This window comes from Haemaphysalis longicornis, unplaced genomic scaffold (genome assembly GCF_048455015.1).
Source record: "Haemaphysalis longicornis isolate Haplotype H1 unplaced genomic scaffold, Haemaphysalis longicornis Haplotype H1 scaffold_7, whole genome shotgun sequence".
In the NCBI taxonomy this organism is placed as follows: domain Eukaryota; kingdom Metazoa; phylum Arthropoda; class Arachnida; order Ixodida; family Ixodidae; genus Haemaphysalis; species Haemaphysalis longicornis.
The window spans coordinates 8,740,718-8,758,667 of record NW_027526422.1 but is presented as its reverse complement, the minus strand read 5'-3'; the positions used below and the strand labels follow the sequence as shown (position 1 = coordinate 8,758,667).

Below are 17,950 nucleotides of genomic sequence, written 5' to 3'. Positions count from 1 at the left end.
TCGATTTCCCTGGGAAGGCCGAAATGAGTGCTCTTGTATTAAAACACGAAGGTTCAGGGCCTTTTATACTTACAATTTTCGCATGCAGGAAAGTCTGGCACATCCTGCACCCCAGACGGACAGAAGGGTTTGCGTGTTGAGTCCACACAGAAAAGCTACACTTTTAAAATGTTTTGAGCGGGTTTCCAAGTTATCGGATGTAAAAGGGTTGAGATTTGGGCGAGTTGGTAATAATGCATCTAAATAAAAAACTGCGCGGAAATTAACGGGGTTCTCTGCTGTCTTCGTGTGTTTTTGTCCCCGTTAATTTGCTCGCAGTTTTTTTTTTTTTTTTTTTGAGATTATCCGATGTGCCTGGAGTGGTAATATTACTGCGTAAGAATGTATGTCTGCAGCAACAATAAGTGTCGAATTGGTCACGCTGGAACATGTAAGTGTTATAGTAGAATAAATGTAGATTGATAGCTCCCAATTTTGTGAGGAATAATCGAAAAGAAAAATCACGAGACATTCCAGGTGAATGTGGATTACCAGCGAAGCTTATCTTGGTACGTGACACGCAGGTGGCACCAAATTTACCGGAAAGGTGTAAACAAATTTAATTTCTGTTGAAAGTTGACGATGGGCATCCTCAAGGAAGACATGTACATTTATCCACGCACTTTTATTTTGACTCTAGCGAACGAGCAGACGGCGCATCATATTAACTAGTCTACTGATGGTGCGGATCGAGTGTTGAGACGCATAAGCTTGAGGTCAAGAACGGCGAGTGACATTGGTGGTGACCGTGTACTGACAATGCCTACACCGGGACATTTTTTTTTTTCGAACGCCCCACGGTAAAGAACGCCTCACTCTTCAGATACGTAACTTTTTGTTTGCATACATGCAAAATACAAAAAACACTATATATACAAATGAGCTTCGCCTAAAAAATGTATTTGTCATGAGGGGGCTCGCTGTCGTTGTTTCGGAAGCCGGTTCCGAAAAGAGAGGGTGTGGGTAAAGCGGGGCTTAGGCGTTGCGCTGCTAAGCACAAGGACGCGGGTTCGATTCCCTGCTGCGGCGGCCGCTTTTCTGGTGGAGGCGAAAAGCAAGAACGACCGTGTGTCCGGAATGTCGGCGCACTTTAAAGATCCCCAGGTGTTCAAAATTAATCCGGAGGAATCCACTGTGGTGCGCCTCATAAAACGTGAAGCGGGGATTTCCCCCTTTTGACCTAACGCTATTGCTCGTGACCCCCGCACTTCTTTATGTGTATCCAACATGAATGTTTACCAATTCACTCCAATTCGCGGATTGTATTCGGCCTTGTAACTGGAGTACACATATTCGGGGTGATTTAAATTCAGAATTTTTCTACAATACGTTTCGGAGTTCATATACAGTGAGCACTCATGTTCGCGCAGTGTCCTTGTTATTCTTATATCGCCTCAAAGGCGTTCTGCTGTGGTAAATGGCGTGTTGGCAACGGGAATTCTTATTTCTAGAAAAACAAGAAAAACGGAAAAGAAAACAGTATATGTGAATACTTTTAAAACGAATAATTCTCGCGATTACCACGGGCTTGGAGGGCGACCGACAACATAAATTAATGAAGCCACCTAACGTTAGGAGTCTTCATGCGATCGACATCGTTTGCAGGAAATGCAGTAGAATTTAATATTCATCAGACGCGATATCCGTGCAGTGAATTGCAGTTTTTGTTCTGCCATGAGGTGAGATCCTCATTTATGTGTAGGTTTGTTTTATGCGTTTCTTATGTTTAGCGTTCATTTTTATATACCCCGTTCACGCATTACTTGTTACACATGCTAAAACTTGTACTTGTCTTTTTTAGCTTACCTTACTCAATGCCTTATCGAGGAAACTGAGAGATAGTTATAGATAAATAAATAAATATATGTAGAATATTACTCATATGGAAGCTAAGCCCTTAGTTGAAACACTAGTTACAAATCTTTATCTCTAGTGGTGTGTCCGTGAGTTCGCATCGTGCGGAAAGGTAATAATGAGCAGTGACAGAGGAATTCTAAAACTAATTATTGATACGTCACGATGTCATAAAATGAATCAATTCCAGAACTTCATTGAAGTAGCTAAGGTGACGCACCGGGAACATCGCTCGCAGGTACTGTTTTGAACGCGTTTTGAAATTTCATGCTTTCTGCTCACGTAAATAGATGCGTCCCTGCAATTTGAATTTTCTCAAAAGCCATTCAAGAATACCAAATTTCGGAAGAAAGAAACGGCGGCTGCTGCCGTAGCATTTTTTACTCGAAAATATCGTTCCGCAGTTGTAGCTGTCCGAAATAAGTAATTATTATCGAATGCTGTTTTTTTTTCTGGTGGTAGGAAATGTGCGATAAACAGGAAAAAAGCGTCTTAGATAGATATAAGCCGTATATCTAGTAGTTGTCGTGAATTTCTTCGCAGCGGACAACCTTTCCAAGCTCCGCCAAAATTCTAACGCAGAGGGCATCCGCTTTCAGAGTAGAGGTAAAGCGCTTGTGTGTGTCTCGTCTTCGCTTCGTCCCAACTTTTGCACCAACCGGCTCAAGCTTCAACTATTCTGAGGCATCCGCTTGCCATCCCACAATAGTCGCGGGGGAACTCTATTGAAGTGACTCCCCGCTCACAGACGAACAATTAACTTGAGGAGAAGGAGTTGACCGCGCCGTCGCACTTGACAGTCAAACCGGTCGAACGCGGCGACCGCCCCGAGAAGAATGAGGGAAAATAGCCCGTGTAGACAAAATTCCATTCTGCTACGGCACGTGGTGGCAGCTTTGAGAACTAGGGGCGCTTGGGCAGGAATCCTGGACTCGGTGTGTGTGTGTGTGTGTGTGTGTGTGTGTGTGTGTGTGTGTGTGTGTGTGTGTGTGTGTGTGTGTGTGTGTGTGTGTGTGTGTGTGCGCGTGTGTGCGCACGTGTCTGTGTGCGTGTGTGCGTGCGTGTCTGCGTGTTTGTGTGTCATAAGAGGGCTTCCCATCAGTTACCCGCTCATGACAGGCTGTCGAAGTTCGAGTCACGCCCCGGGAAATGAAAACAAAGTCCCGTGCTCCCGGCCTATTCAGAGTGGCACTGGCTACCACCCTCTAGCGTCAGATACAGTTGTAGGAAATATAAATACCCCAAAAAGTGACGGAGAACACAGTCGCCCACATAACCGTATTGGTAAGGCATTCAAGATCAAATCCAAAGGCGGGGGTTCGATCCCCACTTTGAGCGCGTGTTTTTCTTTCTTTCTTCATTTCCTATGTATATTTAAAAAATGTTAAATTCACTAACCGTAGTAAAAAACGAGCCTCTCAACACCCCTATGCCTCCTTTGGCGTTGTAGACATGCCGACCTATCTTTCTGCATTTCATCAACGAGCCACTCATTTCCTATATATATATCACGAAAAGACCATTATCCCAAACCATTTTGGACATATAAAGCCCTTCGAAGCAGCCGAATCACAGTGGTAACAACGACTGCGAGTTTATATATATTATGGACCCTAGTTCCCTTGTCCGAGAGTTGACGTTTTGTATGACCCAGTGTACGAACGGGGACAACATTCAGCGCGCCAGTTTTCGGGGCTGTGAGAAATGTCTAAACGGAAGCGGGGGCTTTACGGTATGCCCTTGGAACCTGTATTTTAAAAGGTGCTTGAAAGCCGACGTAATGATGACACTGACAGCATATTTTTGTGTACGGTTTCCTGGCAAACAAATGTATGGTATAAGTGTTGAGAAGGACGGCGGTTTTATATGGACTAGAGAAAGAAACTGGACGGGAGCCGTGCGTCGTAGGATGATCTTAGTACAAACCCCACGCATGTTTCTTTTTTTTCCGGGGAGGAGGGAAGGGGGATGGCGGCCTTCTCTGAGCATTGCGTTCAGTTTAACTCAGCAAACTATAAATTTGGAGGATTCGAAGGAGAAGAATTTGTGAGAAAATTAATTGGGTTTCGTGTCCGGTCAGCCGTCATACACCGCATTACACACGATGCACACTTGCCTTATGAAAACGTTCCCATCACTTGGCATAAAGTAACGCCGTACGAGGTACTACTTCCTCTATCTCGTCTGCACGCTCGAGTTGGTAAAATGTACTCGTTGTTGCAGGCGCAAATGCTTCCATTGTGCCTGGTGCCGTTGCCGGCTACAAGGCGCTGCACTCCAAGATTGGCAGGCTACCCTGGAAGGACCTCTTCCTACCTGCCATCCGCCTGGCCAAGGATGGCTTCGAAATCGGGCCTCACTTGGCCGAAGCCATAGCCAGCAACCAGCATCTGCTGAGCGAGTCGCCTTCCCTCAAGTACGCACACGGGACGCCGTTTCTGAATTCTTGGCGCACCGGGAGTAACAAATACGCAGTAATGACAGTCTGCTAGCAGCTCTTTTTTCTCGCCGTGCTGACGTGCTATTGAACCATCACTTAAATTAAGCATATGCGAGAGTACCAGAACGTGTTAATTTTGGATAGCTGTGCTGAGGTTGACATTCGTAGCGACAACACAGCAAAGGATGGCGACAACAGCGCAAAGGAAAATATTCGTCTTCCCTTGCGCCGTTGTCCACATGAGCGTACACCAACTTGCCTAGTTTTCCACACTCAATCCTGACTGATGTTGACAACCGAGCTTCATACAGGCTTCAAGATAATTCGTAGTGGCGAAAATTGTATCTGCCGATAATGCCCATTTTTGGCATTTTAGCACACTAAACGCATTTTTTCAACAGTGTTACACTCACATTGTCGGTACAGGCCAACCTGTTTGCCGCCTTTACTGCCCTCTCTGCGTGCAGGGAACGCTTCACGAACAAAGCGACCGGATCCATCTTGCGCGAGGGCGACAAGCTAGTGCAGCCCGCCCTAGCCGCCCTTCTGGAACAGCTGGCCGCGAACGGACCGGACTACCTGTACAAGCAGAAACTAGCTGACGAGATCGAGAAGGACGTTGCCGCTCAAGGTACGGGAAATGCTCGTGCTCCTTTGGTCGCGAAAAAAAAAATGACAAGAAAACGATGCAGCGAACATTGATACTTGAAGAAGGGCTTGCGTTCGGGCTAGTTGGTATTCCATATCCTTCATCTTAAGCGCAGAAAAAAACAGGGACACCTTGGACAGGGACAAGCGCTACTTTCAACTGAATTTTATTGAATCAAGGTGAAATATATAACAGCAAAAATACAAGAGATACAGAAAGGGTTACGATTATACACAGATTAAAATAACAGAATCGCTTGCCGCTGTCCCACACGTGTCAGCTAGTCATTACCACGACCAGTTCTTTTTTAAGAAACCTGCCTCCTCATCGGACAAGGCTACTGATGTCGTGCTGACACACTCAAAATCACCTAGTTGCATTTCAGCTGCCTCTACTATCTCACGCGTGCGCTGATCAGAGTCGTGAAACAAAATCACAGAGTTTTTAAAGTATGGTTCACACTTGGGGCATTCACTGCCGTGAGTCGACAGGTTACCATCCTTTCTTTTGTGTACGTTATTTTGACGCTCACGTAACCTGGAGTTGACGCACCGTGCCGTCTGCCCTACATATACCCTTCCGCAGGCTAACGGAACACGGTACACAACCCCTCTATCGCATTTCACGTACTTGTTTTGGTGTCCAACGTTACAACCAGTATGTTCTTTTTGTACAGGACATGCATCTCTGCAAACCTCTCGAGCTTGATTGGTGCGGACATTACAACGCGAACCCCAACTTTCTGCCCTATTTTCTTTAGCCCATGTGCGATACCGTGAAAATACGGTATAACTGCCGTCTTACGGCGCTCGTTGCAGTCATGCTCATTTGTTTTGGCCGCTTTTATTACCTGTTTCTCACGCCTGCGGACAGCCTCAACGACCGCCACAATGACGTGTTCAGGATACCCTGACCGGCTCAGCCGAGAGACCTGCACCTCCACACTGCGTCCCTGTCCACTGTGTCCCTGTTTTCTTCTGCGCTTAAGATGAACGAACATTGATACGTTTCAAGCGTTTTGACCACCAATGCTCGGGCACGACTTAAAAAAAATAATGACGAATGAATATCTTGCCTGAAACAGAAACTCACGAAGTTCTCAGTGCATCGTTGAAACAGGAACGAGAAGGGGTGAAAATGGGTTAGTGTGTTGCTCAAAAGTGAACTTTCCTTGACGATAATGGTCAATTAAATGAAACTTCGAGCAAGTAGGATAGTAATTTCCCCCTTCACAGGGCTCTAGTAGCAGCTAACAAAATGTTCCTAACTCTACTTTGGAACTTCAAGAATCCCGTTTGTGCCACAACCCACCGATTCAGCTTCAAGTAAATGCCTCCTAAGAGTTACATTAGGCATGGATTTCATTCAATTCGGAATTACCGCTCTTTTAGGAGGCTGGGGTGTATGAGCGCTGTTACATTTGGAGCATTTAAAACAGTGCGAAAGAAACGACGGCAGCTAAGTTCACCACTACAGGCTGAGATGTCGCTTTAGAATAAGGTATACGTGAGTGTGGATAGCGTGTTGTCTGTTAATCTCAAAGTGCGCTAGGAAATGTGGGCAGGCTTACGTAATTGGGAGGACAAGGTGCAGTTCAGGTATGCCCAGGTTGTGACTGTATGTGCTAAAGAAAGTTTGAATGAAGCTGCGTTTCGTCCCCGAAGAGACTGCAGTGGACTCTTTATGATTCATCAGCTCTGCCCAGTGGGCGAATGCCGTACACGTCTCATAAAACGGGAAAAGTGACCGTTGTCATCGTTCATCAACACCGATGATACCAAAATGTCCGCATCTATAGAAAGAAGATAAAAATCCAGTTGGGTTCATGAGGGATTTGAACCAGAGCGGGAGACAAGTGCGCTATCAACTGCACTAACCGGGCACCCTGCCAGAATGGAGCAAGGACCAGTTTGGTGCGTGCCCCGTGACATGTGAAAGTGATGGCACGTGAGCAGAACAGGTGCAAGCCGAGGAGAGCACCGATTGTGGCCGCCCTGCCTGTCGGAGTAATCGAAGGACGAAGAAACAAACGCCATGAAAGCGACGCCAACACGATTAAGCAGTGAAGAATTTTAATAATCGCTAGGCTTTCACTTTCAAAGCACGCAAGCAGAATTAAAGGGACACTGACGTGATCTGAAACATTGAGGGATCACTAGCGAAAATTGTAGTATGGAGTCTTGCCTCGACCACTCGCTGCGTTTGCGGGACTTTATGAAGTCTAAAAATCGATTCGGAGGTACGGTCTTCCTTCCCGATTTCCTATGACGTTTCGTATGACGCCAAAACAAGTGGGCTCGGCTTGACTGCGCTACTGCACGGCTCGCCGACCTTCCGACAGAATCAGTCGGCCCAGCTTTTACTAGGCCGGCGGCCCGCGTGTCGTCGCAGTTCGTTCGATCAGTTGAAACTAAGTCATGATACCTTCGCTCCTTAAGAGTGTGCCCTTAGCTTGTTAGTTTGTAGACTGTATCATACCCTTCCAAGTCGCTCAACACAAGCGCATACGCGACGCTTCGCATGGTACTCGAGTAGAAATATCTAAGGCCAATTGAAGGCGGGAGAAGTGTCGGCGAAGTTAATATAGATACTAAGGAATTAAAATCAACCGGCGCTTTCATGGTACGGTGCAAAACCATGATGCGGGAAGCACTTTTTTCCCTGGATGAACTAGCACACCCGTCAGCAGCGAACACTTTTCCGCCTAAGGGATGCCGTCGCTAGAGATGACATGTGTGTGGAAATTTTGGGGACGCTTACTGCACGAACGCTATTCCGAAAATCGGCATCTAAGATGCTGTGACTGCTAAAAGTAAATAAAAATGTAAACTGGCTACACATTACATATTTTATATTTCTGCCGCTGCCAGCGCTGCAGCTTATGGGCGAGTGGTCTGAAGCACTATAGGTATTTTGTTTTGCAACTCACAAGTTCTAATCCCCTATAGCGCATTGCTTTTGAAGTGATTTACTTGTTTTTGGACAATGCTTTCTATACTGAATTCACCATTTTTGCGCTGTTACGTTCAGTGCTCCATGAACGAGATCGCAGAACGCGTGCAGACTGGCACTGACGCGCTGGCTAGGTCTCGTTGGCGTGGTGTGGTCATTAGTTCCGACTGCTTGAGGGAACACATCCGAATCAGCCGACCCTTTGCCTGATGCGAACACGCATCTTAATATACCAGCACAATCGAGGGAAGCTCCAAAGGTGGGGGAAAAGCGCATCGCATTTGAGAGCCTCCGCGACGCGGAGGGCATTCATCCACTGCGTACGCCTCGGCTAGTGATCGTTACGATTCCAAGCCGTGTTGGCAGGCTTATCTGACGCATTTTACTGCCGACAACATCTCAGTAGCGTGGTATGCCGATTACTGAGATGTCTATAGGATGCCCAGCCAACGATAACGTCGGATGCCAAGCATGATGTTTCACAAAGCCGTAACCAAAAGGGGTTTGAATTCCAATCTTGGGCATCATCCAATCACAGTACCACCTCGTATGGACGTTACTGATCTAATTTGGGCTTCCGCCGTGGAACGCCCATAGTAGTTTTTCTTTTTTCAGGATTTATAAAATAAATATCGCCTTATCGACCGGATAGTGTGCTTATTTCAGCCAGTCTGCGCGGGAGGTTCCCGTTTGAACCCATTCCCATTTCCCCCTTCCCGCTTGTTCTCTCCCGTTTCAACCCGGCGCAAAACGACCTTCCCGTTCCGCCCTTTCCCACTTGGCCCGTTCCCGTTTGAACCCGTTCCCATTTCAACCTTCCCGTTTGTTCCTTCCCATTTCAACCCGGGACGAAAGAACCTTGCCGTTTCGTATTTTCCTATTTATTTAGCCCGTTCCCGGAATAACGTACCCAGTTTATGAAACGTTATAAAAAACATTTTCATATTATTTTTCATTTATTTCCGTTTGTCGCTGCGATAGCATGCTCAGTACATCCAGAGTCTTTGACTGCTTTTCAAACCTGGGCTTCACTTTTTGAATCTACAGACGACAAAATTTGGTTACAATTCAAGTCATATCAATTAACAATTTTTTTTTAAATTAACAAAGCCTAACAAACAAATTAACAATTAACAAATTAATAAACAAATCTTTTAAATGACTAACAAGTCTTTTAAATTAACAAACCAAAAAATGATAAAACCAAAAAGCCCAGAAAAGCACCGCGGAAGCGCAAATAAAAAATCGCAAAAACACCCTCACTTTGAAAGAAAACGTATTTGGCGGACTAACACATTTAATCGTTATATTAGCGCAAGTGTACATCAATGTCGAAAAGAAACAGATGAAAACTATAAAACATAAAAAGATGTATAAAAATAAAGTAACCCTATGTATCTGGATACATATGCCACATCTGGCTATAAAAAAATCACATTCATGAGAAGCGGCGAAAATTATAAACTTAGCTTTGGATTTTATTGATTCTGTTTATTCCCGTCACTCTAGCGTACTCAATTTGCATAATAGGGCAAACCTTCAAAAACTTAAGCAGTGCAGGGTCGTCTCTAGCCTAAATTTTCTTTACTACAGAAACTTAAAAGTGTCGCCAAGGGCCTTTCAGACGTTCAGCCAGAAGACATCATAGTAAGACTATTAGGCAGCCAATCAGCTCAATTACTATTAGAAAGTTCTCTTTCTTTCCTCGTGCAATTTCTTACTGGAATACGTTAACTGAACGAACAGTGAACTCGGTATCGTTAGAAGAATTTTCCCCACGTATTGTAAATATGTGTTCTGCTTGAATCGTCGTATTTTAAAATTGGAATACATTACGAATGCATATCCTTGTTCGGACCCCTTTGCGTCTTTTACATATTTATGTCTTTTACTTATTTGTGTGGGGCGTTATTTTTAAACTACGCTAACCAATACTGATGTGCTTTTATGTTCACTCCTGCATGAGCCCGACCAGGCCGTAAAGTATCAGTAAATAAATAAAAATATCTGCCCATTACTCACGTAGGAAAGGCATTTGTAGCCAATTATCAGATTTCTGCACATGTTTCTGCCTTTTTTTAAAGTCTCTCCTACGGACATCTTTGATCTATAGATCTCTCGAACCCGAAGACAAAGCTACGCTCCAAACAATGAGCATAAGAGCGGCTGATAAATAAATTTCAGCCGCACGTACGAACACCAACTGCAGAAAAATCCAATGCGTGCATTCCTCAAGATATTGGGTATCTTTATAGTACACTTTCGCCGCTACAAATTTTGTGTCAAGAGGGCAGTATCGACCTAAGGCATTCGGAAACTTTTATCGGCCGGAAATACCGGTCGATTCCAGAAAATTTGGTGCATAGAAGTTTTTAGTGCATGACCCGTTGCTTGTAAGCACATTTTGGGGAACAGTTTCGAAGACGGTAACGCATATTTTCAGAAATTCAAATGGTTTGCAACAATGCGGGTTCAAATGAGAAGGGCGCTTTGGGCATACCCAGCTTTCTCGCTCAAAATTACAACCTCTCGGGAACCTAGAAAAACCACTTTAGGAAAATAATATTTGGCATAAAGCTAGAAGTCAACGTGAAGATTAAAACGCTAAAAGAATATTTCAGGTTTCTGAATATTTTTTTGTGTAATTCGCAGCTGTCAAATCTTGCCCCCCATGCATTTCTATGGGATAGTTCCCATGGCTCAGGAACCCAGTCGCGCAACGTGCGCGACTTGAAACTGTGCACAAAGCAAGTATTCACCTCAAATATCAGCTGTGCAAAATAACATTTTCATTTCGCTAAAAAATTGCAGAGTAATCACTGTTGAAAGGACTGCCATGAGCGGGAAAGCTGCACAGGGAGCGGGTTGTAACGGGAAGGGCGTTTTGGGAACGGGCTGAAACAGGAAGCGCCCAAACGGGAAGGTCGTTTCGGGAACGGGCGCACACGGGACGGGTCAAGCGGGAAGGGCGTTTCGGGAATGGGTTCAAACGGGAAGGGGTCAAACGGGAATGGGTTCTTTCGGGCTACACCCGTTTGCGCAGTGCAAGCAAAAACAGAAGCTTGACAGATTCACTTCAATGTCTATTTTTGGTGGCAGAGGAAATTTCCCCCACCGCGCACCAAGGTATGACTCACAGCCAAACGGTTTCTTCGACACTTATAACGAGGAATCCAATTATGTGATAAGGGCCGCTGTTTTACCCGTGGTTGTCAAGCCATCCACGTCCCGCTACTTTAAACCATGTGGCCATTGTGGATCCCATCAAGAATAACAAACTGCAATACCAAGGGAATATACATTACAAAGGTGTCAGAGGTTTAAACGAATGAGACACCGACCAGGATTCATGTTTCGCTTGCAGGCGGCATCCTGAAGAAGACTGACCTCGCTGACTACCAGCCTTCAAGCTGGAAAGATCTCCCCGTGGCTGTGAAAATGGCGAATGGAATGTATCTGCACTCGGCGCCAATCCCGGGCTCCGGTATAGTCGTCGCGGCGGCTGTACAAAATATTTCGGTGAAGTAAGCGTCCCTTGAAATTATGTTATCTATACCTTCTTGTTTTGACTATGTATCGTATCCCTAGCGTTAGGCCGCTTGCTGCGGCATAAATCATTGAGTTTCCTACTAAGTATACTAGACACGAAGCAACACCTGGGAATTTATGTCGTCGTGGGGGTTATGGGAAGACCCCTGCTCCTGGCTTGGGCTCGGCATGACAATTGGATTCTTAAGTGGTTTTATCGATTTGCTTTCTTCACTATACATTAACACGTCTACGAGCTACGAGGCAGCCAATATCCTCCCTATTCTGCGGTAGCCGTGAGTCGTGGCAACTTTATGTTCGTGTATATAGCAGGCAGTGCATGATCGTATCTAATTTTGGTCATACCGGAATCGAAGGAACGTATGACTGAGCGGGTAATCTGCCGCCGCGAAAGTTGTAGCTGACACGAAAAAAGAAATCAATCGTACTTAGACGAAAGCAAGACCATATGACCGATATGGGAAACTGTATCCGTCCTATCTTGTCTTCGTCCACGACTTTTCAACACCACCGTTTAGGCGCGGAGCACCTTAGGGCCGCACAATGTCCGTCCGCGTCCGTGCGCTTAGCATTTACAATCGCAAAAAATCACTCAGGCACCGGCAGGATTCGAGCCTGTGTCTTGTAGACCAGACAGAGTTAGTTTCACTCGTCTTACCCGTTGAGCTACTACCGTGAGTTAGTTCCTGAGAGTCAAACGGCATACTCCCTCACCTGTAACGGTGCGGCGTACCTTGGGACCTCCCAGTGTCCATCCACGTCCACCCGTGCGCACAGCACCCTCAATGAAAATCAAGCGAAATTCGATTTAAGCCGTGATTTGCAGTTTCTTTTAGGGAATAATCAAGGTGCAACTCACGGCTCAAATCGAATGACGGTCGGGGCGCAAATCGGATGTCACTCGGGGCGCAACTTGGATATCATTTCGAGTACCCGTACTGCGCACCCTCGCCATCATTCACGGAGTGGACATGCTGCCATTTTTCTTTTATCTTCGCTTTCTCAGCAACAAGTTTTGTTAAACTGTAGCTGACGATCGGGGCACCAGTTCATCACGAAGGCGACGTTTTCATAGGCACGCTCAAAAACGTTTCCAAGCTCTTCAAATAACTTTTTATTTGAAATAATGGTAGAAATAATAAAATAAGAGTCCCTAATTAGTTTCCCCAAAATATTAACATTGTTATTAACTACCAGTTTGGCCTACAGAATAGTAGACACAACTGTTCCGGCAAAAGTACGCTTTACTTCCTTTTTCCTCAACTTATAACAGCCTGTTTTATTTTTCACGTATATACGAAGACGCCATTCTTTGCCTTTTTTTTTGCCACGGTGTTGGAATATATGGCGACTAAAACGCTTTAACCCAAGCCAATGACGAAACTAAGGCGAGCGCATGGTATAATGGCGGCCCAGGACGACACAGACGGCTTTGATATGATCCGCGTAGACGCTAGCGCCAGATTCCTCTCTAATGTATACAGTAAGAAACACTATGGCATAAATACAAAGCGGGCTATTTGTTGCTTTCCGCTGTTGTCCTGGCGACGGCTGTTGAAAAGATGGCATTCCATAAGCACCCTCTCTTGTGCGGTTATCGCCAGCTTTCCAGAAGGCGGGGATGACTGTAAATCGAGGCCGATGTCCTGTACCGACCGTGGAAATTCACTTCCTGTCGTATTGGACCAGAACAATGCACTTGCCCTTTTTTTCCTGTGTGCGCCATTCGTTTGACATAATGTGGCTCCAAACACTGCTTTCAGTTTAAAACCTTCTTCGAAAAAATATTTTCTTACATTTTCACCCCAAAGTATATGCTTCGAGTGTAATTTTGTAAATATTCGCTTTCAAGGTATCATTTTACGGTCGGAACCCAATACCGTACTTACCCGATTCTGACGCGCACTTTTTTTCCGGAAAAATAGGTAAAAAAATCGCATGGGCGTTAGAATCGGATACGAAACCGAAACTGCCGAAAGAGCGGAAATTTCGTCCTACCCATCGCCATCTCAAGATGGCGCCAAAGCTTTTAGCAACGAGTTTTCGGACGCAGGAAGCATTAGCGCCTAGGCTTTTCTATCGGCGTTCACATAAATCGTCAAATCGTTCCACTTGCGCGCTTGATAAAGCAACGGCAGCAGCGGCTCTCACGTGTTCAAAACGAGCGGTCGGCTGAAGCGCGGGCCTCTGGAGAAGCTCGCGGGATGGGCGTGCGAGGCGTGGGCCACAATCCCAGCGACCATGGTTGAACGTTCGTTCAGAAGTGTGGCATCGCGAACGCGCTTGACGGCACCGAGGACGAGATGTTGTGGTCAACGGAGAGCGACGAGGAGTGAGATGAGTGAGATTACTTCGGGAAATAAATCGCCCGTTTCTCTCGCATTCGTTTCTCTTGCTCACAAAGTTCCGTGCGCGTTACAATCAGAGGTGCAAGTTTTTTCGTTTGTTTTTTTTTGCCAGTAAAATCGGGGCGCGTTAGAATCGGGTAATTACGGTATTTTGCAGGCATTTTCATAAAGAAATTGAATAAAAAAAGGCGTATATTTTTAAAGTCGGTTCTAGAACGACATGGGCATTCAACAGTCTTGTTATCGCGGACTGCGTAAGTCAACTGAAGTAAACACAGAAAATAGCATTGCATTAACGCAGTGCAACCGCATGGCTCTATAGCCACAACATGAGCGTGAACATCATAGCTTAGCCGTTCCACGAATTCCTCATAAAAGAACCATGTTTTAGAATAATAGGGGCGTTCCTTCTTTAATTACATGATAAGCACGTTATCATCAAAGAAAACGAAAAACCATCACTTGCTAACGAAGGAACCGCGCACGTCACATCCTTCCGCTGTTTCACTCGACAAGTTCTGCATATTTCCATGTTTAACTATTTTCTACCTGCCTGTGTGTCCACTCTCGATTCGCTCGCTTCAACGACGTCTCAACGCGCCAGTTCACGCGTGGAAATAACTCGTTAGTCATACCATACAAACTCGTTCTGTGAAAACTGAAAGTTACTCAAAGCACGTTTACACGATTAAGTAAGTATAGTGAGGAAACCACGTACATCTCTTGCAGCATCTGTGGCGCTTAGAGAACATGTCGAAGAAATCCTGTCCTTGGGTTAGGTGACGATGAAATTTTGTAGCCGGCTCTACACACAACAGACAACTGAAATTATTGTTTTCCTCGATATTCTTGAAAGATCAGGGATTTTTCTGTCCGCCAGTGGGACGTCACGGTGACCGCATCGCCGTTGTTGGCCTCCTTTCCTTCAGTTGCAGAAATGAAATATCCCACCAACGCAAGAGAGAAGAACGCAACAACGGTCACATATTTTGAATATTCTGCGCAGTGGCAAGGAAATCAGGGGGCGTCGTTTAAAAGGCGATAGTCTTTCTCGGACTACTTAAGGGGGACTCACCTGTTAGCATTTCTATGGGAATTTTACTTCATGAAAACGGGCTTAAAGGTTAACTGCACACAAAATTTCAACCTCTTGAAAAAGTTATTTCCGAGTAGTCCGCCTAAAACGACTCTGAGATACAAAATATGACAGCTGAACGACGCGTATCCGCGGTGAAAACGACCACCAAAAATCGGAGGTTAACCGAAATTGAGAAGAGCACGGCTATTGCGGCCAGCCTGACGTGAAGTTCCAGCCGGCCCAGCCGGCGAGAGAGCAGTCGAACGCCGCCCGCCGACAAGAACAAACCTTCGCGCAACGCTTCACCCTCACCGTAGCCCTAGGAGAAGCTGGTTGATCGGAGGTCGACCGGTTCTCGTGGCTGTTCGTACGATAAAGCGCAGGGCCGGCCGCTGTGTCATTTGCACTCATGGCTGTTTGCACGACTCGCCGGCAGGTGCAGCGTTTCCTGCCACGGAGCTATTTTAAACGTTTCTAGCTAATCAGCAACGCATTTTCTGGGCCTACCAGCCATATCTCAGTTGGTTTAGTGGTAGGAAATGTACATCCAAAGTAAATTTGGACGAAGTGAAATTCGAGTACAGTTGGCCTTTACGAGCCATCGGGCACAATCATGCACGCATTTCCACGAAGTGAATCATGACGAGGGAACGAAGCACCGGGGATCGTTCTCAGCGTAAATCACGCGTGTCATTGCCCACTCGCGCATGTAAATGAGTGACAACACGTGTGACAGCATATACAATGCCAATCCCATCAATTCCAATTCAATCCAGTCCACTCCAATTCATTTCAATCCAATCCAATCCAATACAATACAATGCTACTCGCGCATGTGCAACGCTGTGTACACGGACGGCAAGCCCTGAAGAAAGCGAGGTCCTAAAGTGCTTCGCCCCTAAAACAAAAAGCTTTACAAATACATAGGTATGTTCACAACAGCCTAGTTTGCTTGTTTTAGAAATATGTCCGTTCTGTACTGAAATACAGAGATAAAATACAAATAGGGGAACAGCGCAACACAGAGGAAACACAAGAAGAAGAAAGTGACAACCACGAGCGCTGACTTACAACGGATTTTTTTTTTCGGCTTAATTGGTAACAGTCAAAAATACAAGAAAAGCAGAAATAAGACGTAAGCTGGAGATAACCAAACCGGTCTTCACGCTTCACCGACGCCATGTGCCACAAACACCTGCTGAACTACTGAGGGGCAGGAAATACATCTCTTTCTGCGAGAGGGACGAGGAGCGTACGCTAACACATTTTTCTTTTCGGCGCTCTATTTCTGCGGCTTCAATTATTTCTGTAGTTATTCTATCTTTGTCTTTTGAAATGACCTGTGTTTTCTGAAAGATTGGGGCGCAGCCGTGGCAATCCCGACAGTGGACACCTAAGTGGCCACTAATTGCCTTATGTACGTTATAGTTATGTTTTTGTAGTCTTTCATTGAGGCATCGTCTAGTTTGGGCTACGTACGTTTTCCCACAGGACAGCGGAGCAGAATAGACGACGCCTTTACCGCACTCTACAAACCGGTTATCGTGCTTTACGGAGCAAGACTGCATTGTTCTTTTGGTTTTTTTACTCTCGAACACATGGATGAAAAGTTGTTGGGAGCAGAAAATACAACTGTTACGCTAGCTCTTTTGCCTATCTTTTTTCAAATTGTGGGCTATCTGGTGCATGTATGGAATAATAGTAAGTTTATCACCTTTGTTACCTTCTACAGCTGCTTGGCTGTCCCGTTCCTCTCTTTTTGATCTCTGCATTATTAATTCTGCGACCCATGCTAGCAGTTGCTTGGGGTACCCCGCTATCAGAAGCCGATCAACCAGTTTACGAAAGGTTTCTTGTACCGAGTGAAAAGAAGACTTGTTAGGGGCATTTTTAAAACACATTGTTGTGACAGACCTTTTCACGAGTTTAGAATGGAAAGAGTCAAAGGGTAGAAGCGGTTTACTGGCTCGTGGTTCGTACGCCCAGCAGATGTGATTGTGCGAAAAATTAAGCTTAAGGTCTAAAAACCGGATAGTTCTGTCCACGGGAATTTCAAAAGTAAAAACCAAAGGTTTAAAACATTGACTGGAGTGACCTAAAACCTGAAACATTAACGCATTAAGACCCGCTTTGTTAAAAACTAATAAAAAGTCGTCGACGTAACGGAAAATTTTGGTTACTTGGTTAATGTACCTCTTTTTAGGTGCGCTAAAAAGAGGTACATTAAAATTGGTGCAATGCAGCATCCGATACAGATTTCGTTAGACTGAATATAAAGCTTATCATCCCAAGTTTTGAAAGTCCCGTCAATGTTTTAAACCTTTGGTTCTTCTATTTGAAGTTCCCGTGGACAGAACTGTCCAGTTTTAAGACCTTAAGTTTCATTTTTCGCACAATCACATCTGCCGGGCGTACGAACCACGAGCCAGTAAACCGCTTCTACCCTTTGACTCTTCCCATTCTAAACTCGTGAAAAGGCCTGTCACAACGATGTGTTTTAAAAATGCCCCTAACAAGTCTTCTTTTCACTCGGTACAAGAAACCTTTCGTAAACTGGTTGATCGGCTTCTGAGAGCGGGGTACCCCAAGCAACTGCTAGCATCGGTCGCAGAATTAATAATGCAGAGATCAAAAAGAGAGGAACGGGACAGCCAAGCAGCTGTAGAAGGTAACAAAGGTGATAAGCTTACTGTTATTCCATACATGCACCAGATAGCCCACAATTTGAAAAAAGATAGGCAAAAGAGCTAGCGTAACAGTTGTATTTTCTGCTCCCAACAACTTTTCATCCATGTGTTCGAGAGTAAAAAAACCAAAAGAACAATGCAGTCTTGCTCCGTAAAGCACGATAACCGGTTTGTAGAGTGCGGTAAAGGCGTCGTCTATTCTGCTCCACTGTCCTGTGGGAAAACGTACGTAGGCCAAACTAGACGATGCCTCAATGAAAGACTAAAAAAACATAACTATAACGTACATAAGGCAATTAGTGGCCACTTAGGTGTCCACTGTCGGGATTGCCACGGCTGCGCCCCAATCTTTCA

The 17,950-nt window shown here is 45.3% G+C and overlaps 1 protein-coding gene across 1 annotated transcript in view; it reads left to right on the top strand.

Moving 5' to 3' along the window:
- Window positions 1-17,950, top strand: part of LOC144146927 (glutathione hydrolase 1 proenzyme-like) — a 70,656-nt gene that overhangs the window by 25,878 nt on the left and 26,828 nt on the right. Inside the window, exons 4-6 of the mRNA XM_077678888.1 lie at window positions 4,117-4,309; window positions 4,801-4,964; window positions 11,299-11,458. Coding sequence (XP_077535014.1) covers window positions 4,117-4,309; window positions 4,801-4,964; window positions 11,299-11,458 — 517 coding nt within the window. The remainder of the gene's footprint in view (window positions 1-4,116; window positions 4,310-4,800; window positions 4,965-11,298; window positions 11,459-17,950) is intronic.